Raw genomic sequence first — 22,300 nt, forward strand, 5'->3', positions numbered from 1 at the left:
TTCTTTTACGTAGCCATTACCATCTCGTCACCAACATTCTGCAGTGCCAGACAGGGGTTTTCTATTCACCAGTGGCTGACTTGCTAATGAATCCATGTGAGTGCAGGGGAAACCTGGCGTTGCCAATGCGGCGTCGCCTAAAGTCCAGGGCCGCCTGATTCCGTGACTACCCAAATAGGAAGGTCGACATACGATGATATCGATATCGTGTACTAACCCTTCACCCCTAACTTATCGAAGTCTTTGAAGACCCTGACCATGTCAGCCTCGTGTAGGCCAGCCAATATCCAGCAACTCATTAACCGCGCGATTTATATCTTTTACGTCCGTGTATCAAAAGGACTTGGCTTGGCAGGTATGGGTCTACGGTGCAACGACGTTTTCTCAACAAGCCATTACTCGCTAAGGCGTGGTCAGTGAGAGCATTCTCCGACAGTCCACAGCATCTTGGCATAGTTCACCGAGGATGGCGATTGGGGTAGGGTTCGAGGAGATGTCATAAAAGGCACCTTGTCTAGCTTGGCATGGAGCTGAGAGCTGGGAGAGCCACGCCACGGGTGAAAAAGGGCTCCCGGTTCCGAATGTAATTGGTGGGCTTTGTATATGCAGGTTCCAGACCCGGAGAGTTAATTACGTAGATACGCGGCAGGGCGGAAAGGATATAATACCTGGGACGCTCGCCTCGATCTAGTATTACCTACCGATACTATCTCAAATCTTTCCACACTGGTTCAACCGCGAAGATGAGGTTTCTCAGACTTGCAGCTGAGCTGCTACTGGTAGCCAGCACTGCCGAGGCCGTTCGCCCCGGAGATCTTCCGCTCACGGGTGCGCCGGCTGTTCACCTCAACGCTCCGTCTCCCGCCGATGGCGTGCAGAAGCGAGCGGACAGCCCTATCCACTGGGCCTGGTTCGACCAGCTGCTGGACCACAGCAAGCCGGAGCTGGGCACGTTTAAGCAGCTGTACTACTACAGCTACCAGGACTACGCCGGGCCCGGCTCGCCCATCATCATGAACTCGCCCGGCGAGAACGAGGCGACGGGCTGGAACGGCTACGTGACCAACACGACGCTGGCGGGCAATTTCGCCAAGAGCGTCGGCGGCGCGACCATCCTCCTCGAGCACCGCTACTGGGGCTACAGCTCGCCGTACGCCAACCTGACCACGGACAACCTGCAGCTGCTGAACCTGGACCAGCACCTGCAGGACCTCGTCTACTTTGCGCACAACGTCAACCTCACCTTTGACCCGACCGGCTCCAGCCGGCCGGACAAGGCGCCGTGGGTGCTTACCGGCTGCTCGTACAGCGGCGCCGTCACGGCCTGGCTGCAGGCGCTGTACCCGGGCACTTACTGGGCATACCACGCGTCCAGCGCCGTCGTCGAGGCCATCACCGACTTCTGGCACTACCAGGAGATCGTCTACCAGGCGATGCCCAAGAACTGCAGCGCCGACTACACCAAGATTGTCGCGCACGTCGACAAGGTGCTCACGACCGGCACCGACGCGCAGAAGCAGAAGCTCAAGAAGAAGTTTGGCTTCGAGCCGCTTAACGACGTTGACTTTGCCCTGGCGCTGATGGACGGCATCTGGCTGTCCCAGAATCTCGGCTTTGGCGATCAAAAGCGCAACACGACGGATAGCTTCCACGGGTACTGCGACTACATCGAGGTTAGTCTGCTAGGAAGAAACACTGGACCAGCAATGGGACTCGAGAAAGACTAACCATGGGCTGTTGATGTAGAACCGCTGGCCCGGCAGCGACGCTCCCCAGCCTGGCCCCGAGGGCGTTGGTCTCTGTGCCGCCGTCAACGGACTCTCCAAGTGGTACAAGGACCTCATCATTCCCGGTGGTAGGGGGACACCTCATGACAGCTACCCACCGTGAGCATCAATCACTGATCTGATACTTTAGGTTGTGCCAGCTGGCGCTACTCCCGATGGACCGACAAGATGGATCTTGGCTGCTGGGTCAGTGAAGACGCGACCAGCCCCGTGTACCGCGACACGAGAGTCAACAACTTCCAAAACCGTCAGTGGAGGTGGATGCTTTGCAACGAGCCGTACGTACTCCCCTTTCCCCCCCTTCCACAAAGATGCTCCCGATCCCGTTCCGTGTCATTCAACTAAACCCCTTTCCCCATGCCAGGTTCGAGTGGTGGTTCACCGGCGGAGCCCCCGACGGGCGACCCCGCATGACCAGCAAGCTGGTGACGGTCGACCTGTGGCGGCGCCAGTGCGACCTCTACTTCCCCGAGGTCAACGGCGCCAAGCCCGGTCTTCGCCGCGGCCGCACGTCGGAGCAGATCAACGCGCGCACAGGCGGCTGGGGCGGCTGGGTGGACGACACGGAGCGGCTGATGTGGTGCGACGGCGAGCTGGACCCGTGGCGGGCGGCGACGGTGTCGTCGCCGTGGCGGCCGGGCGGCCCGCTCAAGTCGACGGCCAGGGCGCCGGCGTGGGTGGTGCCGGGCGCGTCGCACTGCTCGGACATGCTCCTGCGCAACGCCGAGGCCAACGCGGACCTCAAGAAGGTGTGGGACGCCGAGATTGAGCAGGTCAGCAAGTGGGTGGGCGAGTTTTACGCGGTGAACAAGAAGCCGTGGCCCAAGTATAACTAGGAAGTGACTGATGTGGAGGGGGGGTTGGATGGTTGGCGGCGGTACTTGGGTTGTGTATACACTGGCGCATCTGCATGTACATGAGCATAGTTTTGGATATAGAGATGAAGGTTCCATTTTGTCTTGGATGCTTTTGATTGAGTCATGCTAGACGGGGAATATTGTAGTGGCAGCTTTCGTCGTATTGTTTCTCTCAACACACACCGGGAATGACCGCCCATTTCTTGTTGATCTTTTCCGGGCCAAACTTTTCCATGTACCACTTCTTGCCGTTGACCGCGCGCGGCAGCATCGACAGCACCTCATTGACCAAAAACGCCCTCGCCGGCGCGCAACTCCACCCGGCCGCCACCCAGAACCCGAGCCACTCGACCCATTCCAGGAAGTAGTGCGGGTAGAGCATGTACTTGAAGAGGCCCGCCTGGGGGATCTCGTAGTGCTTTTCCACCTCCACGGCTGACGCGGCGCCCTTGGACCCCGCGCGGATTCGGTCCTGGCGGCGCCGCTCCCGGCGACGGATCTCGCGCAGCTCCTCGTCGTGGAACCAGTTGCCCGCGAGGCCGACGTAGAACAGGGCGATGCCGGCCGCGAACTGCGGCAGCGGGGAGCGCGCGGCCCACGCGTCCTCGGTGACGGCGCCGTAGGCGGACAGCCAGGAGCCGAGGCAGACGGCGTTGCAGAGCTGGAAGCCGAGGGCCATGGCCCAGACGGCGGCGTGGATGGGCGCCATGGAGGGCTGCATGATGGGGAAGAGTACGGCGCGGTTGATGTAATGGATGACCTGTTCTTCCGCGTTAGCATGCCACGCAACAAGGATGGGAGAATTGGGGCCGCACGAAGAGACCGCCGAGGACGCGGTTCTGCCAGGGCAGGTCGTGGATGCCGTGCTGCGCGGGGAGCGTGTTCATGATGTACAGCAGGGTGAGGAAGCCGGGCGCCTCCATGGTCATCCAGGCGACCCGGCCGGGGATGTTGAGGCGGCTGCTGCGGTCAGATGTCTTGCCCATGCCGTACCACTTGATGACCCATTGCAGCGAGCCAATCTGGAGCACAAGGTTAGTAGCGGCGGTGAGGACGGAAGGGAGAAGGGGGCGTCTCGTAGTTTTCCCGCGTGGGCGGCAGCCAGCCCTCCACAATGGCCATGATGGGCTGTTTTGTTTACTTGAGCACGGGAGAGACGTTTTGTGATGGTAGCCGCAAACGGGAGAGAAGATGTGGAAAGGGCTCGACGAGGGAAATGAGGGGGAAGGAAAGGGCTATGAAAAAAGAAAACCCTGTGATGTCAAGGAAGCAAAGTTGACCGCAAGACGGACGTGACGAGGAGGCAGAGACATGCAGGAGCAGAAAAACGCCAACATCAAGCCAAGCCGTCGATGCTCAGGAGCTCATGTGGGGTCGCGCAGATCGCCGGCCCGCGACAGCCCATCGGCCGAGACCCAACCAACCACGACTTGTCCAACGAGAAAGGAAGCTAGCGAGTAATGATCGTGTCATGCTTTCAGAGAGAGAGAGAGATTGTGCTCATGCTAATAAATCTTCATTCTAAAAGTAGCTCAAGAATCAGGCAGACTCATGGGGGCGACCCCGAGCTGCCATGGATGGACTAGTTATCACCAATAACGCTGCGTCATACAAAGAAACGAAAGAAGCCAAAAAAGAAAAGAAAGAAAACTCCAAAACACCATCATTTTCACGTTCCCATCCCACCATATTACATAACCACGCAGTCGCGATCCCTCCCAGAGCTGTGGCTCGTCCGCCCTCCATGCGATGGTCTCTGCGGCCTATAATAATATCCCGACCCCTGCGAAGACGACGGCGCGAGGCCAGCACCTGGTCTCTGGCCGCTGCCTGCCATCATGCTGCCCCCCGACGACGCCGGACCGCCACCATTTCCTCGTCCCGCTTGTCCCGGCACGTAGCGCCTATCGTGCTGCGCCGCCTCGTATGACGGCGGGGCCTCTTCACCCGCCGCCGCCGCATCCTCCGCCGGCCTGTGTACCGCCGGCCGTCCAGCCGGTCGCAAGCCCGTCACCGGCGTCGTCGTCGCAGGGGGCACCAGCGGGCGCACAGTCTGGCCCTGGGGGCGCGGCGGTTGCGGCGGCGGCGTGTTGCTGCTGCTACTGCTCCGCCGTCCGCCGCCGCCGCTCGACACGCTCACGTTGACGTTGCTGGAGGTGCGGCTGGGCAGCGGCGGACCACCACCGCCACCAGCACTGGTCCGTCGACGGGAATCGCGCGACACGGGCTGCGGCTGCTGGCGGCCCTGCTGCTCGATGAACTGCTCCGAGAGACGGCTCTCGCGCCGGCGGCGCTCCTGATCCTCGCGCTGCCTCTCCTCCTCTTCCTCCTGCAGCTGCAGAGCCAGCGCCAGATCTCTGTCCTCCTGCTCATGGTCCGGGATGCGGCCAACATCGGGCTCGTCTTCCTCTTGGCGGTCCTTGCCCCGGCGGTTGTTCCGCACTCTCGTCCACTGCCCGCCACTGTCATCGTTGCTCGGCCCGGCCAAGTCTGGCGAGCCCGCCGGTCGAAAGTCGCCCGAGTACAGCGCCGACATCTCGCCATTGACGTCCTCCAGGCTCTCCCACACCACCTCCTTGTGCCCGCTGTACCCCGCGTCCGTCACCAGTGTCAGCAGCTGGCCCGTCACCGGGTGGCAGTACAGCGTGCTGAAGTGGTCGTTGCGGAACAGGATCGCAAACGTGCCCGGCCGGATCGCCTTGCCGATGACCTCGATTCCCCACGCCGTCAGCTGCGTCGCCGATTCGCGCATGAATATCTTGATGGTCATGACGTCCTGGTACAGCTGCTGCTCCGTCCCGGAAAGCCCGCCCTGCGGGTCCAGCAGCTTGGCCTCGAGCTCCTCCTCGCGGAAGAGCAGGTTCTGCGCGTCCTCGTACGACGCCGCCTGACGCGCGAACGTGTCGTACGCGGGCTCCGAGCGCGACGGCAGCCACCCGTGGATAAGCGGGATCGAAAAGGTTGCGTACAGCTTCATCTCCAGGCTATTCTCGAACGTGCCCGGCATCAGCGCCTCGCGCTCCGTCGGATGCAGGTGCGTCAGCGAGCTTCTCTTGTAGGCCTTGACCATCTGCTCCGTCGGGATGAAACGCGGGTTAACGTTCATGCCCGTGTGCAGGCTCTGCAGGAACTCGTATAGCTCGCTGATGTCGGGCAGCGCGTCCTCAGACGAGGTCCGGCGCGGCGACATGAGCTCGTCAAAAACGGCGTCCAGCAGCAGGTTTAAGCTGATCTGCTCTCGCGACCGAAGAACCTGAACGAGAGTGGTCTCAGAGGTGTCAGCGGGCGTTGTCAGACTCAGCGCATTCACCAGTGCTACGAGAGGGCATGGCCCGTTCTCGTTCTGGACCAGAATGGGGGACACGCGGGGGTTCTCGCCCGCGTCGGGATCCTTCCAGCGGATATTCTTGATCTGATACGTCTCCGCCTTGCCGTCCACAGGTTGGCGGGTGGGGGACCATCTTTGTGCCGGCTCGGGCTGTCGCGGTGGCACTGCTGGCTGCTCCTCCGGTTCTAGCAATAAACTTTCCGTCTTCGACGGCCGCTGCGGTGAGGACTTTGCTGGTGGTTCGTAGCCAACAGGTTCTACAAGGGGGCCCTCCGGCTTCGGTTCGTTCTTCGGTTCGTGTATCGTAGGAATTGGCGGTCTCCTTGGCGGTTCTTCCTTGGTTTCCGTCTCTGCTCCTGTCATTATCCCTGCCGTGGCTTTATTGTTGGGCTGTATATCTTCAGACTTAGGCTCGTCCCAAGGAGTTGCCGGAGCGTCAACATAAGGAGTCGCAGGGCGCTGCTCTGCTACAACGTCTTGCGTTTTGGTTTCTGGGGCAGCCAGCGTATTCGCAGCTGATACTGGCAACATTCCCACGCCAGGTATAGGCTGTCTCTTGGTCTCCGTCTCCGGCTTGCGTGCATCACTGATACCCGCAGCCTCCGCATCCCCAGCAACAGACGACGCCTCCGAGTCAATCATGTTCCAGTCGTCCTGGTCCGACTCCTGGCCGGCAGCCGTCTTGTTTGTCGCGCGCCTCTTAACCCGCGGCGCGCAGCCCAGGTCGTCCCAAGCCTGCTTGTCGTCAAAGATGTGCGAGAACTCGTCCGCCGGCCGCGCCGCCAGAGTGCTCTGCGAGTCGACGCCGCCCTGACTCCCGGTCGTGTGCTGCGACGCGCCGCCCCAGACCGACCGCTCAGGCGTCGGCACGCTCAGGGGAGTCGGCACGCTCAAGGGCGTCGGTGGGTGCGCGTACGACGTCGCGTCCAGCTCCACGGCGTCGTGCCGGCTCCACGGGTCCTGCTGGCCGCGGGAGGCGGCGTCCTGCTCCGATGCCGGTGTCCCTGTCCGCTGCGCATACAGCGCGGAACCCCAGGGATTGTTAGTGGTCGTCGAGTCGAGGTGCATCTTGACCATGGCGTCTGTCGGGGTGTGAGACGTGGAGCTGCCTTCTTTGTTTCGAAACGGGTTCGAGTTAGGCGACTTGCCGCCGGGACGCAGAATACTCGGTACGCGATCGAACGGCGCGGTTGAGCTTTTGCTCCCGCTCAGTGTCGCGTCGGCCTCTATGCTACCGATCGTAGTGGTGGTGGCGCCGGTGTCCTGCTGCTGGATCTGCGGGATGGGTGGCCTCGGGACGTGACCGAAGCCTGGCTGGAGGGCATCCGGGATAGGCTGGCCGTTCCGCGCGCCGCCATCGATGTGGCTCTGGGTGTGTTGGCTAAATGACTCGGTGCTCACCCACGGATTCAAGGTGTCGTCCTCGGGCGGTTGGTTCGACGCTGGTCGTGGAGGGGGATGCTGCGTCAGTTGGCTGGCGGGGGCCCCCGCCGAGGTCTGGAACGACACCATTTCCTCTGCAGCGCCAATTGTGCTGCTCGAGCGTATAATTCAGACGTTTCGATTCTCGCGGTTGGTGATTTCTTGACGAGTCGGGTGGTGAGAGACCGCTGGGGGAGAGGGGGACGACCCTGCGCCGCGATGACGACAATGTTGGCACTAGAGGTGGCTGGGTGTCGATGAACTCTACTAGAGGCTGTGTGAAGTCGGGGTGGATATGCTCATGGTGATGAATGAAGGACGGAGATGAATGCGGGATGATAATGTAGATGCTGAGCTCGTCTATAAGTCTTTTGTCATACCGGAAATATTACGTAGAATTCAAGGTTCCTGGCTGACTGCGGATCAGCGAGAAGCGGCAACTTGTATGAACAAGGCTGGCGGGCGGTTAGTTTAGTGCAGTAGCAGGCAGTGACAGTGGGCCACGAAACAGGGCATTCCACGTATATTCCCCTCGGATTATTATAAACGTCGCACTATACAGCCCGCTTGAATTAATTGTTTTGGAAATATTTGTCCAACAATTTCCCTGCTCAAGTTCCAGATACTCAATACAAGAACAACATTGCCAGCTTTCCTTCCCTCTGTACCATGCAGCAAGTAAGCTGAATCCAGGTGGGGTTGGCCGACTCCGACATACGTAACCCGCCACGTACCGAGTGAATGCGACGAGATGTGACTGGCCAGCCGCTGATATATTGCTTCATCGCATATTCGCCACTTGTAGGGCTGCTGTCTCGGGTCCTCGACTCCAACCAGCATCGAACCCGCGTACCTTGCCTCACAAGGCACAAGGCACAAGGCTGAACCAAGTTGATGCCTAAATATCTTGTTCCGTCAGCCCACGTTGCCACGTCCTTGCCACGTCCTCGACCACTGCGAAATCACCATCCGCATTACATTGTGAGGCTCGTTCGTATTTAAACAGTAGAATCACACAAGCGTCTGAATCCATCGTCATGTGTTGTTATATATACTTCTTCGAAATCAACTATGCGGCCTCAACTTATCCCAGCCATCCTGAGCTTGCCGAATGCTATGCAGAACGCGGAATGACGACATTTGTATTTTTATTTGCAAAGAGACAGAAAACGCCATGTACAAGAGAACCAAAAACGCCATCAAGGTTCCCATACAGTCTTATAATACTTTCAAACAAGAGCCGACCCCCGTCATCACCAGCCGGGCCGAGCAGCACTCAACGACGGCCATGCAAGTCACTCTTCCTCCTCTATTTCCCCTTCTTGCTCTTCTCCACCAGCGCCGTCCACCGTTTACAGTGCGGCATCTCCAGCGCGTCCGCCAGCGCCATCTTGACCTCGTCCTGGTAGAACCACCCCGTCGCGTCCTCGCGCATCCGCCGCTGCGTCGCCTGCTCGCGCTCGCACCCGCCACGGATCTGCTGCAGCGCGCTCTGCTCCGCCACCCGGTCCAGGTCGCTCAGCTGGCCCTTTGTGTACTGCCGCACGTCCCGCTCCCGCACGAAGTACTTGATCCCGTGCACCGGCGTCGTCCGCTCGTGCGTGTACGGCGCGCTCGGGCTGTCAAACGCCATTCCCGGCGTCGCCGGCCCGCCGTCCCCGCCGAACAGCGACGTCAGCAGCGGCAGGATGAAGAAGAGCAGGATCGGCAAAATGCCGATCAGGTTTTGTAATCCGCCGCCCTGTGCCTCCTCTGGTCGGTTTTGCGTGTCGCGAGGGCGGCCGCGCGGCCGCGCGCCGCCGAACTGGTGCACGCGGATGCCGGGGCCGCCGCCAAAGTTGAAGACAAATTGAGGGCCTGTATCAAAAACTGTCAGAATTTGGCATGGTTAACCAGTGTCACACGTATCAACAAAGGACGAAGGGTTAGCCATACCTCCACCGCCACCAAAGCCTCCGAAACCCCCGCCGCCGCCAAAGAAGCGCGCAAACATCTCCTCTGGACTGATATCCTCATCCCAGCCGCCGCCGCCCATGGGGCCACCCGGTCGTCCACCAGCCATCCCGCCCCCGGACGGCTGCCGCGCGAACCCAGAGAACGGGTTCTGTGCTTGGGCGCTCGCGAAGCGACTGTCCGGGTCCGTGCCGAAGCGGTCAAACTTTTCCCTCTTCTCCTTGTCGCCGAGGACGCCGAATGCGCGGCTGACCATCTTGAAAGCCTCGTCGGCGTGCTCGTGGCCGTTCTTGTCCGGGTGCGTCAGCAGCGACTGCTTGCGGTACGCCTTCTTGATCTCCCCCTCGGTGCACGTCTTGCGTACCGACTCGAGGTCGAGGATCTCGTAAAATGCCGTCGCGTTGCAGCGCCGAATCCGCAGCACCGCCGCCTTTTGCTCGACTGTATAGGATCGGCCCTGGTTGCCTTGGTTATGATCGCGCGCGCGCGCGGCGCCGCCGCCCGTGTCGGCTCCCGAGGCTTTTGCGTCCGGCATGTCGCACGAGACTGCGAGGTAGGTTGTGTAGAGTTGATGGGCGGTGTCTTCGTGTGTAGGTGACTGTGTGATGTGTTTCTTATGCGTATCGGGAGAGAGCGTATCCTCGGTCGAGCTGCGCGTAGATGGGTGGGAGCGATGAAAAAATGGTCAACGCTGTCGGCGTCAGGAAATACAGCGCCGATAATGGGTTTCTGTGACGCGAGATGGATGTAATATGCCGCCTATGCAAAAGTATAATGATTACCAGCCGGACTCGGCTGTGATTTTGTTGGTTGATGTGGCTTCTTGCCAGCGGACTTTGGGGGGAACTGGGAACTGCGCAGTGGAGCGGCCACAAAGGGTCCAGAAGCCGGCGCGGCGTGGCAACAGGGGCGTTGCAGGCTGCAGCAGGCGCTATCAATTACGCCAACGGGCCTGGGCGAACATGGTTTGATTTGTCGTAATGATAATGTCCCTCTCACACAATAACATTAGTGGCCTGGTTTTTGCGTACTATACAGTCAATTGCACGTCAAATTTTGCACCGACACGTTGCTCGAAGCAAACTCTGCTGTACCTCAACGCGGTACTATTACAGCTGTTCCACGTGACGCTATCTTGTCCCACGATACCCTATAGTTTGAGTCGAGTTAGATTCGGTGATTTTGTGCAGCAATACATCATGATTGGAGCAATATAAAAGCACATTTAATTCTCGTTGTTGAATTTGAATATTTGGTCTTTTATTTTTGGTCAATTGAGACACTTTTGGTGAGATACCCTGTAACTACAATTCCAATGCCACCACGCGCATAGCTCATAGCCAAAGAGTGAGAGTTAAATGATAACGATTGCCACAAAACACAATGATAAAAATACCCAAAAATACCTAAATAAAATATAAAAGAAAACCACCTTGAACATACAAAGTTAAAATATCTGGACTCGAGTATCGTATCGGGACCGGCCCGGCAACCCGGAACGGCCACGGCATCACGTGACCTTAACGGTTGGCTGTAACGCCAAAGCCGACCCAACCTGCAGGCATCACCAGCTGGTCAATCAGTCACAAACCGGTCACAATGCAGCCTACAAGATTACTACTGAAGCGCTCCGTATGGAAAGGTAAGAACCATTATCCTCAATCGCTCTCCATTCGCATGCGAAGCTAACCATACCGTTTTCCAGGGCCCAATCTAGTCCCGTAAGACACCACCCCCGAAAAAAACCAAACTTTTAACTCTCCCTAACCCTCCACCAACTTGCAGTCTACCCATCGTGTGGCCCAAAAAAGCCGGCGAAAAGGTGCCCCCCGTGCGCACACAGGCCCGGTCCGCCACGATCCTGCCCAACTTTGTCGGGCTGAAGTTTGAGATTCACAACGGCAAGAACTACATCTCCGTGACGATAACGGAGGACATGGTCGGCCACAAGTTGGGTGAATTCGCACCGTACGTACCACAGAGGACGAGGGGGGATGTTGCGGTCGTGGGCTAACGGGACTGATACAGGACGCGGAAACCGAACATCTACGGCAAGAAATAAAAGACGAGCAGCACCAAACGAGGCGAGCGGAGGAGTTTTGCGACCGGGAGTCGAAGTCGCGCTGTACAAATACCACACTGTATCAATACAAATACATAATGACCCAGCAAAAGAGTTCATCTGTGTAAAATGTCGATGACCATTATTTGTTTAGTGGTTAAAGTAAGGAAAAGCGCAAGTTGCGCTGTAGCAGCATTCACTCTATGGCGGGGAGCCGTACATACATCCCAGACCGCGGCCAACGCCCAAACGCCCAAACCCATGTTATCCCAAGCCTTCCAAACCCAAGCCTCGTTATGATCAAATATTGAAAACAAAATAACGGCAGCCAACGTGCCCGCAGAAAGAACCGCCCGGCGGCCACTACCGATAAAATTCGCTACGCTTCACATTGACGCCATACTCGCCCACTGCCATGCCCAGGTCCTCCATCGTCAGCACCGTCCTGTTCTGGCTGCCGCCTTGGCCGCCTCCTCCGTACCCGGGCCTCTGGATGCCCAGCGGCGCACCGCCCGCGCCAACGCCCGCCGCGCCGCCCTTGCCGTGATCCTTGCCCGCCGCGCCAGGCTGGCCGGCGGCACCGCCCGCACCGGGTTGCTGCCCCGGCACGGGAAAGCCCGCGGCCGCGCCCAGGGAGCCCATCGGGTTGTTGTTGTTATTGCTCGACGCCCGGATGCGGCTGTACTGGTACGCGTCGGCCGCGATGTCGGCGACGAACTTTTGCGTGGCGAGCGCGAGGAGCCGCGCCAGGCGGTGATCCGTCTGCGGCGGAGGGGGCAGGCCGGCCTTGGTCATGTAGTATTGCGTGACGGCGTCGGGGATCTTTTTTATCGCGGGTGAGTTAGCATTGGTAACGCGGCGGCTCAGGGTGGGACCAAGGGCAACAGAAAGAAATGGAATGATCGGGATAAAAACATACGATAGGGGCACAGTCGTCCACCTTGTTGAGAAACTCGCGCAGAGAAGTATCCTTGCGCGATGGTAGCCTCGAGTCACCACCGGCAGGGAGCTGGGCAGGAGCAGGGCCGTTCGTCTGGCCGTTCGTGGCCGGGGCCGGCTGCTGGCTACTGTCGGGGGCGTCGCCGGCCATGGTAATGTGTTTCTTGTCGAACCTTTACCCTTTTCCTGCTGATGGGAGATGCCCAGAAAAAGTTTGGTAGGTAGATGGTCGAGATGAGTTTAAGTTGGCTGCCGTCATGTTGGACGGAGGCGCGATGCCAACCGCTGCACGTGACCGTGCCGCGGTGCGCGCGGATAGCCCCCTGAAACAGCAAAAAGACAATTGATGCGCCATTGTATGTTTTTAGACGTTTTTGGATTTTTTATATTCATTAACAAGCGCAGCTTTTAAGTCGTTAATTGTAATTACTTTTGTTTTCCAGCCTCCCCCTGTTGCTGCGTTGCCATATTTCCCCATGGCGTGTCCAGAGTGACCTTGTCCAAGCAAATCAGTCCCCCAAACGCCGTCTATAAAGTGCAAATAAAGTATTGTGGATGAAGTACAAAAATCCCGCAATTTGTCGTTTGACTCGGGTATCGCGTTAAATTGAACCTCCATTTTGTGATCTTGGTGATGCTGGGCCGGGGGTGTCGCTGTGATGGCCCACCGAAGACTGACTGAGAGCAACGACTCTGCTGCTTAGACGGGCAGCTTGAACTTCTTGCCCTTGAGAACCTTGGTGTAGTAGACGTAGAAAAAGTCGCTGTAGAGAACGGTTTGGACGAGGCCGGCGATGATGGCGATCCAGTCAGGCTTGTGGTTAGGTTCGGCAAAGTAGCGGTAGATCCAGTTGGGGATGTAGAGGGCGCGGTAGCTGCCAAGGGCGAAGAGATAGTGGGTGGTGATGGTCTCGGCCTCGCCGGTGCGCTGCAGCATGAAGAGCTGGGGCAGGATGGCGACGGACTCGAGCCAGATGGAGAAGGCCCAGAGGATCTCCATGACCGTGTAGCGGACGGGGAAGAGGACGGCGAGGACGGCGGCACCGCCGAGGAGGTACTGGACGCGGAAGGTGTCGACGTTAGGATCGTTGGTGGGCTTGTAGGCGTTGGTCATGAGGTAGATGATGTAGCCCTGGGAGCCGATGAAGAGGATTTTGAAGACGAAGTTGTAGATGCTGTTTGTGGCGAAGAGATCTATGTGCGAAACTGGTTAATGGTGCGTCAATGGAGGTCGGGGAGGCGAGATGGAGACGAACCGAGGTATCTCGTCACGTATACCATGAGGTAGAGAGCTTGCGACTTGAAGGAGATGCCAGAGCAGCTCTGTTTGGAGACGGGTTAGCGAGGGGGTCCGCGTGACGGAGCTCAGGGAAAGCACCAATACGCACATTTAACTGGACCATCTTGTGCAGCAGAATGAAGATGCTGGCCAAGTGCGAGAAGTCCGCTGATAATCATGTTAGCAGAGCTTGGGTGGTGGTGTTTTGAAGCTGTCGTCGGGAGGCGGGATGGGGCGCACCAGCAAGGCGGAAGATGTTAAGCGTCATGATGGAAGAAGTGGAAGCTTGCGCTCCTCGTCACTCGGAAGGAAATCAATGGAATAAAAATCGGGAGATTCCAAGAAAGCCGAGCGTGAATCGAAAATCGCGTGGCGAATTCAAGATTGGCGGCGATTCGAGGTAGCTGTCGACGAGGGGGCGAGGATGAAAGGGAGTCGAGGACGGGATGAAGGCAAAAAGGACACGACACGCGCTGGCGAGCTCATTGGTTGGATGAAAACTCCCTGATGAGCTGGGCGATGCGGCGTCATTGCCAGGGGCCAAGGCGGCGGGCGGGGCGAGCTGCACTGGCAGAGGTGGGCTGGTTTCAGCGTGCTTTCAGGCGGAATCCAACCTTGCCGTAACTGGTTAGCGCAGAAGCGACGGCCAGGTCGACCTCATCTACAGTGGTAGCTTTAGAAGCATGTTTGTGGTATAGGTAATCGGCGGGAACATGCTAGCAGAAATAAAAAATGGTCAGAATGAACTCTAGATTGTACCCATCTCAAGCATCGCGTGCATTGTTCCAGCCAAATGCTTGCCATTACCGGGATCGGTGTAAAAATAGAGATTGAACGCCAAAGACCCTGTGACTGGTCCAGCTCAAACCACTGTAGGGCGGCGCCTAGGTATAACCTGGCAGCACCTTATACCTCCCTGTCGCCTCCAAGGCGGGCAAGCATTTATCCAAACTTGCTTTCCTCACAACTCACCTCGCCCTCTTCATTAGGTCCAGCTACGTACTGACGTGATGAAATCTCCAAGTATACTATCACAGTCCTTCAGAAACTGGATAGCCTCGTACCACCAAAATAAGAACCTTTATTACGCTACCTTGTCGCTCACCAAACGCCGCTCTTTCAGCGCAAGCGCTAGAATGGCTGTGCAAGAGCTACTAAAGAAATATCATAAGAAATACGATTGGATCGAGGGAGTTAAAAATCTCAAAAGATATGCAAGAGGCGGATTTCACACTATTATAGTTAGAGGTTATTAACTAGCGCTATCAAATCGTCGACAAGCTTAGCTATGGCGGGTACTCAACCATCTAGATGACGCGCGACATAGAGCAAAACACCTACGTCGCCTTAAAACTTGCCGTGGCTGACTCGAGAGTCCACAAGACTACTGTACTCAAGAAACTTTTTAATACTACGCCTCGAACACCAGTGGACTATGTCGCTTTCGTTAGAGCTAATGCCATCCCGCAAGTTCTGGACGCCTTTACCGTGCACGGCCCGAATGGAGAACACCTAAGTTATACGACTGCTCTCGCTAGAACCAACCTTAGGGATGCTTGTGACTTATCCATGTTTAGAATTGAGGTGGCAAGGGCTCTAGCAGTTAAGCTCGTCTCGGCCATCGCCTACATGCATAGCAGAGGCTATGTACACGGAGGTTGGTTTCCATGCGGCCACATCACGCAAGAATCTGCAAGTAGTGCTGACACTTTCGTCTACAACCTCTAGATATACACCTGGGTAAGATCATGCTCAGACTTCCACCATAGATAGACGAGTTATCTGTCGAGCAATTCTATAGGACATACGGCCATCCCGAGAGATACGAGGTTTCTCACGTTGATGGTGGCCCATTGCCGCCAAATATCCCCATAGAAGCGGTGCGCTTAGTTAATATTGGGAAAAAAGCAAAGGAAATATCTCTAGAGGAGATCGACTTGCTAGTTGTTGACTTTGGCGAATCATTCGCCCCCGAGTTGAGCACGCGACCCTGCGAGGACTGTCGATCGCACCTGGCAGCTCGACCGCCAGAATCACATTTTGAGCTGCTCTCGCCGCTTTCTTTCTCCGCCGACATCTGGTGCCTAGGCCTAGCCATTTGGGATCTTTTCGCTATACGTCCGCTCTTCGCTGCCGCATTCTCCCCCCCAGCAGCGATCATTGCACAGCATGTGGACGCGCTGGGCCCCTTACCAAGCCGCTGGTGGTCGCGGTGGGAAGAGCGGCATGACTATTTTGACGAGGATGGTAACTCTATCCAGGGAAAGTACGGCGGGCCTACGCTGAACAAGGCGTTCGACGACTGGCTTCACAAGTACCGAGCGAAGTTCAATGCAGGCGTCTTCTCCGAGGAGGAAAAGACGGCCTTCTTACAGCTATTGCGTCGCATGCTCTCCTATGATCCGCTACAACGTCCTACTGCCGACGAAGTGCTCAAGTCTGGTTGGGTAGCCAACTGGGCGATGGACAACTTTGAGAAGAGCTTCAACGGCGCCATAAGTGACGTGCAATACGACTGACAGTATTTTATTGCCCTGGGAAGCTTTTTCTGGTAGCCTGCTTGTCGTCCGCTTACGCAAGAGTTGCTGGAGCTCAGCTGTTCTGGGGATGGCTGCACTTTTATACCAAGGCGGGTCACATTTCAGCCACCTCAGTCTTGGTACAGGACCACAGGTGGAATTTTGGAGTACATGCTGATACTCACCGGGATATTCGATCGCTCAAGTGCGTAAAACGATACCATGGTCCTCCAAAGCCCATGGTGGGATGTCGTAGAACCTGCCAACACACCACGCCTTGCAGCAGTGGAATCAAAAACATTGTTAATATGAAATAAGCTCACCGGACAACAACTGACCGATTGGTCCCCTGTAGCTCAGTTGGCTAGAGCGTCGTAAGTTGCGGTCCAGTAGCACGAAGTGGGAATTCAGCACACTAACACCCAAATCAGAGACTGTTAATCTGAAGGTCGCAAGTTCAAACCTTGCCGGGGGAGGACCATAACCTCCTTAAATTTTTGCCGTTTTGGCAATTGGGGGGTTTTTTAACCACTGTTTCCCCACCCCCTTATTCTCTGTACTTTTCCTGGTTTACGGATTCCTTCCTTTTTGTCGCAGAGAAATCGTGTTCGATATGCCACAGCGCTCAGCGTGGTTTTCGGGTGGTCGCTGGGCGGTCGGTGGCTTGTTCCTCAGCGTGCTGCTGCTACACGGTTCTCGAAATGCAATGCAAGCGTCGCCAACCCTTTTCCTTGTTACTGTATACCAACCAGTTGATCGCGGCTGCGCTCAGTTCGCCTCGAAGGCGCTAGGATGATATCCCAGTGAAAATCATGTATTTCGGCGCCAGAGAACATTGAATGAACCGTGAGGAACAATGGTATGAAATAGAAGGCGGCTGTATTAACGGAAGGTGGCCGTGTAGGTAAGGTGACAAAGCGTAAGGTGGCCGTGTTGCTGTGTTAGACGTCGGTGCCATAGATGGCATTTGCGTGGCGAATGCCGCTGAGGCTGAAACTGGAGGGCGGTGAAGCGCGACGACGACGAATTGCAAGGCGCGTGCCATCGTTTCCAACCGTGACAACCTCATAATGGCCAGCCTCATCCTGGCAGGCGCCATGCTTGTCGAGCTTGGACGCGGGTAAGAGGATAAAGACGACTTCTTATTCCTGTCCTTCTTCATCCGTCTTGACATGATTGACTGCCAATTCCGCGTCTTCACCCCCTCACAGTAATCTGCGCCAGATTGCCCTCGTCCTCAATGCGTTTGAAAAGGGTTTATTTACGTGTCAACCAACCCACCAACGCCGTCAAAGCCCGTCGACTACCACGCGCTCGACTTGTCAGACCAAGAATTGCAGCGCACGCTCTTGCATATTCCCGACTACAAGGTGGCTGAATCAACGGAAGGCGGCTGGGCAAGCCAGAATGAAGCTCAATCGACTCCCCGAAGTGTGTATACGTACATTGGGAAAACGACAATAAAAAGCAAGATAGGTTTCTACGCTGCCAGCGTGCCCGAACCTGTGACCGAGCGGGTGCGAGTTGGTATAGCCTTACGCAGCCGCAGAAACATGCGGTCGCTGACTGCGAAGAAACACGCCCGATGTTTTTTGTCAACATGCGGTTTCAACGTCATTACTGCGATGGCCATCGCATCGTGTGCTGACACTCGCAATGACGGGAGGTCTCGCGACACCCGGGTCTTTGCGAGCAGGCTGTCGGCCTCGTCTCGCGGCGCGAAGCCCGGGGGAGGCGTCTTTTCAGCAATTGCAATAAGCAATAGGACTGGCGTCTTCATCGCACACCTACAAAAAGAACCAAATAGAAAGAATAAGCGAAGTAATTGAGTGGCAAAACATGCAAAAAGTGAGGGAGGTCCTCCCCCGGCAAGGTTTGAACTTGCGACCTTCAGATTAACAGTCTCTTTAGGAGGAATTAGTAATCATGTTACAATGCGCTGAGCCACTTGAGTGGGAACTTACGACGCTCTAGCCAACTGAGCTACAGGGGACCAGTGTTGAAAGAGGGTCAATTATCAGAATCTATCAAGTGGAAAGCGCCCACAGGGTTATGTCTGAAGCTCTCTTACTCACCGACCCCTAAATAAATGCACATCGGATTGCTGCACTTTATAACTTATTCAATAAGTGATTTGAACCTAACAAGCAGATTGTAAGCCGCCATTTTCTGTCGTGTTTGCGTACACTTCAGCTATCTGCCCTGCCTTGGGCCGCAACGCGTGCACTGCTCAATAGGCCTGATGTAAACGATTGTAATATTTGGTATAGCTAACAATATTGTGTATTATGGGGTAATGGATGAAACATGTATTGCCTTTACTGATTGCTATAACATTACATTTTTACCTCCATTCAGACAGCCACGCTTTCGCACACTGCGCCAGGCTGTTGGACAGTACAATTGATCTTTCTGTCTGGCCCTGTTTTACGGAAAACCGAAGATTATTTTAAAGTTGCTACATGATGGCGTGTTTTACTCCGACTGTAGTGAGCAATGCCATTTCCCTGAATTCTGTGCCACGAGTCGCATGAAGAGCCGAGTTACGATGTTGTTCCACAGCAAAGGACTTGAGCAACAGCAATAGCGAGCGCCCCAGAGAAAAGGCGAGAGGTAATAAAGAAGCCTTTGGTTATGAGACGAATTCCTTTGAGTTTATTTTAACTTAAACATGCTTTCCCAAGTTTTGGTATCGTCGTAACCACGGCGGTTTGTAAGCCGAGGTATCCATTGGTGAGGCTGACTGAGTCTACTACTCCAGGGCTCACAATCAGCCTTGCGTTTTTCATCTTCCCTCCAGCAAGGCCCCGTTCAATCTTCGCCTTGAATAATGCATCATGATTCAATATATGCATCCCTCATTAACAGCTAACTCAACTGGGTTCGCATCGCGACTGCTGCACTTGATGCCAGGCGCCTTTGCTGATGACATCCACGTCGAGCTGGAGCCCGTTTCCATTCCCAGCGATGGGTCCAACCTGCCTAGATACGAGGCGCTCTCGTATGTCTGGGGGACGGTGCTGCCGGAAGAGCCAAAGATTCTTGTCAAGGACAGGGACGAGCCCGCGGACGCGCAGCCTCGATACCTGACAGTCCGCGAGAATCTGCGATGCGCGCTGCAGCACCTGCGGAGCGAGTCGGCGGTTCGGACTTTATGGATTGATGCGATATGCATCAATCAAGACGATGAGGTGGAAAAGAGCACGCAGGTGGCGCACATGGGCTCCATCTATGAGCTCGCCGAGCGGGTGGTCATCTGGTTCGGGCCGGCGGTGGACGGTAGCGCTGAGGTCGTCGCCCTCCTAAGCAAGCTCGCACTGCTCGCCAGGTACGACTTTCGCAAGGACCTTTTATCCTGGACGACTGGAGACGCGCCGCCCGAGGATTTAATGTTTGCAGGAAAGGACCTCGAGAGCCTCATCCTCGGCGTGTCCAACACCTGGTTCGACCGCGTGTGGACACTCCAGGAACTCGGTGTCACTGACCCCGACATGGCCATCATCCAATGGGGACCGCAAACTGTGCCGTTTGTGCACCTGCAGACGGCCATCATCGTCTACCAGAGCTTCTACGTCGACCGCGACCAGGACCGCGACGGCTCGACCGCCGCCCTCCGTCGGCGCTGGTCCGCCCGTCGTGGCAACGTCCTCATCTTCCTGATGGCCCGGTTCTTCCTTGGCTTCGACTTTGACTCGGCCATGGAGACTGTCCGGTATCGTGACTGCTATGACCCGCGCGACCGCATCTACGCGGTGCTCCGGCTCTGCAGGCCGCGCCTCGACGTGGTCCCGGACTACGGGCCGGCGTGCACCGCGGCAGCGCTGTTCGAGCGCGTGTGCCTCCGGCAGCTGCAAGACGGCGTGGACCTGCTGGGGTCATGCGAGTGGCCAAACGGCATGGCCGGCCTACCGTCGTGGGTACCCAACTGGCATGCCAAGAGAGCCGTGCATGCCTACTTTGTGGGCCACAGTCTAGGTCTGCTGCGGAACCAGTACCGGCAAGAAACTCCCGGTGAGCTCATCTGCTGGGGCAACAAGTTCGCGGACATTACTGACGTGCTGGACCTGCGCCTGTCCCCGGCATCGAGCAACGCAGATGTCTGCGCTGCAGTTGAAAAAGTGCTCACGTGGGTGACCAAAGATGTTGCCATTGACTTGAACGTCTTGACGCATGTTGCATTTGCGCTCTTTCCGGAGGGAATCCTGGAATTCACCTTCCCGATGGATGTAGATCCCGCAAATGGTCTTGTGCCAATGAGAGAGGCCTTCAACTTCCTGCGCAGCTTCCTACCTGGTGATCAGCAGAACACAGGGGAGGAAGATGCAAAAAAGACTGGCCCACATCAAGTAAGCCCGCTAATTGCCCGGTGCATACGTGAGAGATTCACCGGCCGGTGCTTGGTCAAGACATCTTCAGGCAGTTTCGGCTCGGTGCTCAACTCGGCGACCGTAGGCGACCAAATATTTGCGCTGCCCGGCTGTCGCCACTCCATCGTGCTTCGACACGTGAAGGAGAAGAGATTCCGCGTCGTGGGCTCCGGGTTCGTCACGTCCAACATGGCGGGCGAGGGACTCCTCGGTCCGCTCCTGGGCATGGGCATGAGAGAGGTGCGCCTCACGCTGGAGGGCGGGTTCGGATACGTCGGCTTCTTCGGCGGGAGGCCCTTTAGAACCGACGCGCGCATCGAGATGCTGTACTCGAAGACTGAGGCCGGAGCTGGTGTGCGTCCGGGAGACCAGGTGTTGATTGCGGACATGTACAAAGCCGTCACTGTTGATGTGCTGCGGAAGAATGGTGTAGAACTTGAAGAAATTACGCTATTTTAAACGCACGCCTTTAATAAATAGAAGCGAGCAAAAAAGGGCTCGTCCCATCTGCAATATTTCGAGTCTCTCTGTAGCTATGGCGGGCGAACGCTTGATTATCAGCCAATACTACGGATCACTTTTCCATTAAAATTATAAAAACCACTCCGAATATCATCACTTCCAGCAAAGCATATGCAGCACCCGGAAACAAAAAGTTTCAGAGTTTTTCAGCCGATGGCTCCAAGCTCCTCAAGAACTTGATGATCGCATCCGCCATCTCCTGCAAGCCCGGATCTTCCAGCGGGTAGTGCCCCGCGTTGGCCAACGTGACCTTTGTCACCGGCACCTTCTTGACCCTGTCGAGGATCAGGTTGCTGAGGTGCTCCGGCGTCCACCGGTCCTCGGCCGGCTGCGTCAGCAGGATCGGGCACACGTCAAACTCCTCCGGCTCCAGCGCGGGCTCGTACGAGCTGTACGTCGCCAGGAAGCGCGTCGTGGCGGATGACCCCGCCGACGACTTGTCCTTGAGGAAGATCTTGAGCGCCTTGTCGTCGTTGACCAGCGCGGACATCTTGCTCGCGAGCGACATCGGGATGCGCAGCCAGTGCAGGCCCGTCGCGCTGGCCAGCTTCGCGAGCGGCAGGCCGGCACGACTCGCGACGATGTCGTGGGACGTCTCGTCCGCGACCTGCCGCAGACGCAGGTCCAAAAACGTCATCCCGATGATCCCCTTGACCTTGCGGTTCCGCGCGGCGATGTGGTACGTCAGCATGCCGCCGGCGCTCAGTCCGTACAGCACGACCGGGCGGGCATCGCCCTCGGCCTCGCGGTCGACAAAGTCGCTGCCGATCTGCACCCACTCGTCGTACGGGTACGCTTTACTCGCCGGCGCGACCCGCGTGCAGCCGTAGCCCGGCATGTCGATGGCGACGACGTCGAAGCCGGCGGCGTGCAGCGGCACGCCGAGGAGCATGGACATTTGGCGGCCGTTGGTGCCGACGCCGTGGTGCAGGATGACGCGGGTCCGCGCGGACGGGTTGCGCCACCGGTCGAGGTGCAGGTCGTGCCCGCGGTGCGACCACCACTCCTCGACAGGGGAGTGCTCGGGGGTGAAGTGCAGTCGCGGGGGGAGGAAGGCCTGGATGTCTTTCCAGGCCTGCTGGTCGGCGTAGGTGGGAGGATTGGTGGACATGGTGTATGGGGGGTAGAATAGTGTTTGGAGGAAGATGAGGATGCGATGATGGATAAGAGCCGGCCTCTTGTAATGAATGTTCAAGATCGCCCAACTAGATGGCGATCTGCCGAGGCACACTTTTACTCATTACTGCCTCGGTCTGGCTTTAGAG

General features: G+C 57.0%; 10 protein-coding genes across 10 annotated transcripts; 4 read left to right on the top strand and 6 right to left on the bottom strand.

The window, feature by feature from the left end:
- Positions 1-743: 743 nt before the first annotated feature.
- ISF_03138 (Peptidase S28) lies at positions 744-2,623 on the top strand (the record flags this gene model as incomplete). Its single annotated transcript, XM_018846744.1, has 4 exons — positions 744-1,673; positions 1,747-1,855; positions 1,918-2,065; positions 2,152-2,623. 4 exons carry the CDS (start codon positions 744-746, stop codon positions 2,621-2,623), a joined length of 1,659 nt encoding a protein of 552 aa, XP_018706472.1.
- A 193-nt stretch (positions 2,624-2,816) lies between these two features.
- Positions 2,817-3,766, bottom strand: ISF_03139 (steroid 5 alpha-reductase; the record flags this gene model as incomplete). Its single annotated transcript, XM_018846745.1, has 3 exons — positions 2,817-3,404; positions 3,460-3,666; positions 3,758-3,766. 3 exons carry the CDS (start codon positions 3,764-3,766, stop codon positions 2,817-2,819), a joined length of 804 nt encoding a protein of 267 aa, XP_018706473.1.
- Positions 3,767-4,334: 568 nt separating this feature from the next.
- Positions 4,335-7,484, bottom strand: ISF_03140 (DUF544 domain protein; the record flags this gene model as incomplete). The annotated part of the gene is made up of 1 exon (XM_018846746.1): positions 4,335-7,484. The coding sequence occupies one exon, from the start codon at positions 7,482-7,484 to the stop codon at positions 4,335-4,337; it is 3,150 nt and encodes a 1,049-aa protein (XP_018706474.1).
- Positions 7,485-8,703: 1,219 nt separating this feature from the next.
- ISF_03141 (Heat shock protein DnaJ) lies at positions 8,704-9,882 on the bottom strand (the record flags this gene model as incomplete). The annotated part of the gene is made up of 2 exons (XM_018846747.1): positions 8,704-9,263; positions 9,330-9,882. 2 exons carry the CDS (start codon positions 9,880-9,882, stop codon positions 8,704-8,706), a joined length of 1,113 nt encoding a protein of 370 aa, XP_018706475.1.
- A 1,064-nt stretch (positions 9,883-10,946) lies between these two features.
- Positions 10,947-11,409, top strand: ISF_03142 (mitochondrial ribosomal protein S19; the record flags this gene model as incomplete). The annotated part of the gene is made up of 4 exons (XM_018846748.1): positions 10,947-10,989; positions 11,053-11,068; positions 11,133-11,315; positions 11,376-11,409. The coding sequence occupies 4 exons, from the start codon at positions 10,947-10,949 to the stop codon at positions 11,407-11,409; spliced, it is 276 nt and encodes a 91-aa protein (XP_018706476.1).
- A 363-nt stretch (positions 11,410-11,772) lies between these two features.
- ISF_03143 (Transcription initiation factor TFIID, 23-30kDa subunit) lies at positions 11,773-12,499 on the bottom strand (the record flags this gene model as incomplete). The annotated part of the gene is made up of 2 exons (XM_018846749.1): positions 11,773-12,231; positions 12,329-12,499. 2 exons carry the CDS (start codon positions 12,497-12,499, stop codon positions 11,773-11,775), a joined length of 630 nt encoding a protein of 209 aa, XP_018706477.1.
- A 549-nt stretch (positions 12,500-13,048) lies between these two features.
- ISF_03144 (ER lumen protein retaining receptor) lies at positions 13,049-13,895 on the bottom strand (the record flags this gene model as incomplete). Its single annotated transcript, XM_018846750.1, has 4 exons — positions 13,049-13,542; positions 13,605-13,671; positions 13,737-13,795; positions 13,868-13,895. 4 exons carry the CDS (start codon positions 13,893-13,895, stop codon positions 13,049-13,051), a joined length of 648 nt encoding a protein of 215 aa, XP_018706478.1.
- A 1,301-nt stretch (positions 13,896-15,196) lies between these two features.
- ISF_03145 (protein kinase domain-containing protein) lies at positions 15,197-16,146 on the top strand (the record flags this gene model as incomplete). Its single annotated transcript, XM_018846751.1, has 2 exons — positions 15,197-15,284; positions 15,401-16,146. 2 exons carry the CDS (start codon positions 15,197-15,199, stop codon positions 16,144-16,146), a joined length of 834 nt encoding a protein of 277 aa, XP_018706479.1.
- Positions 16,147-19,052: 2,906 nt separating this feature from the next.
- Positions 19,053-20,972, top strand: ISF_03146 (Heterokaryon incompatibility; the record flags this gene model as incomplete). Its single annotated transcript, XM_018846752.1, has 1 exon — positions 19,053-20,972. The coding sequence occupies one exon, from the start codon at positions 19,053-19,055 to the stop codon at positions 20,970-20,972; it is 1,920 nt and encodes a 639-aa protein (XP_018706480.1).
- Positions 20,973-21,171: 199 nt separating this feature from the next.
- On the bottom strand, positions 21,172-22,146 carry ISF_03147 (lysophospholipase-like protein; the record flags this gene model as incomplete). The annotated part of the gene is made up of 1 exon (XM_018846753.1): positions 21,172-22,146. The coding sequence occupies one exon, from the start codon at positions 22,144-22,146 to the stop codon at positions 21,172-21,174; it is 975 nt and encodes a 324-aa protein (XP_018706481.1).
- Between the last annotated feature and the right edge of the window lie 154 nt (positions 22,147-22,300).

Source organism: Cordyceps fumosorosea (assembly GCF_001636725.1).
Source record: "Cordyceps fumosorosea ARSEF 2679 chromosome Unknown scaffold_5, whole genome shotgun sequence".
NCBI lineage: Eukaryota > Fungi > Ascomycota > Sordariomycetes > Hypocreales > Cordycipitaceae > Cordyceps > Cordyceps fumosorosea.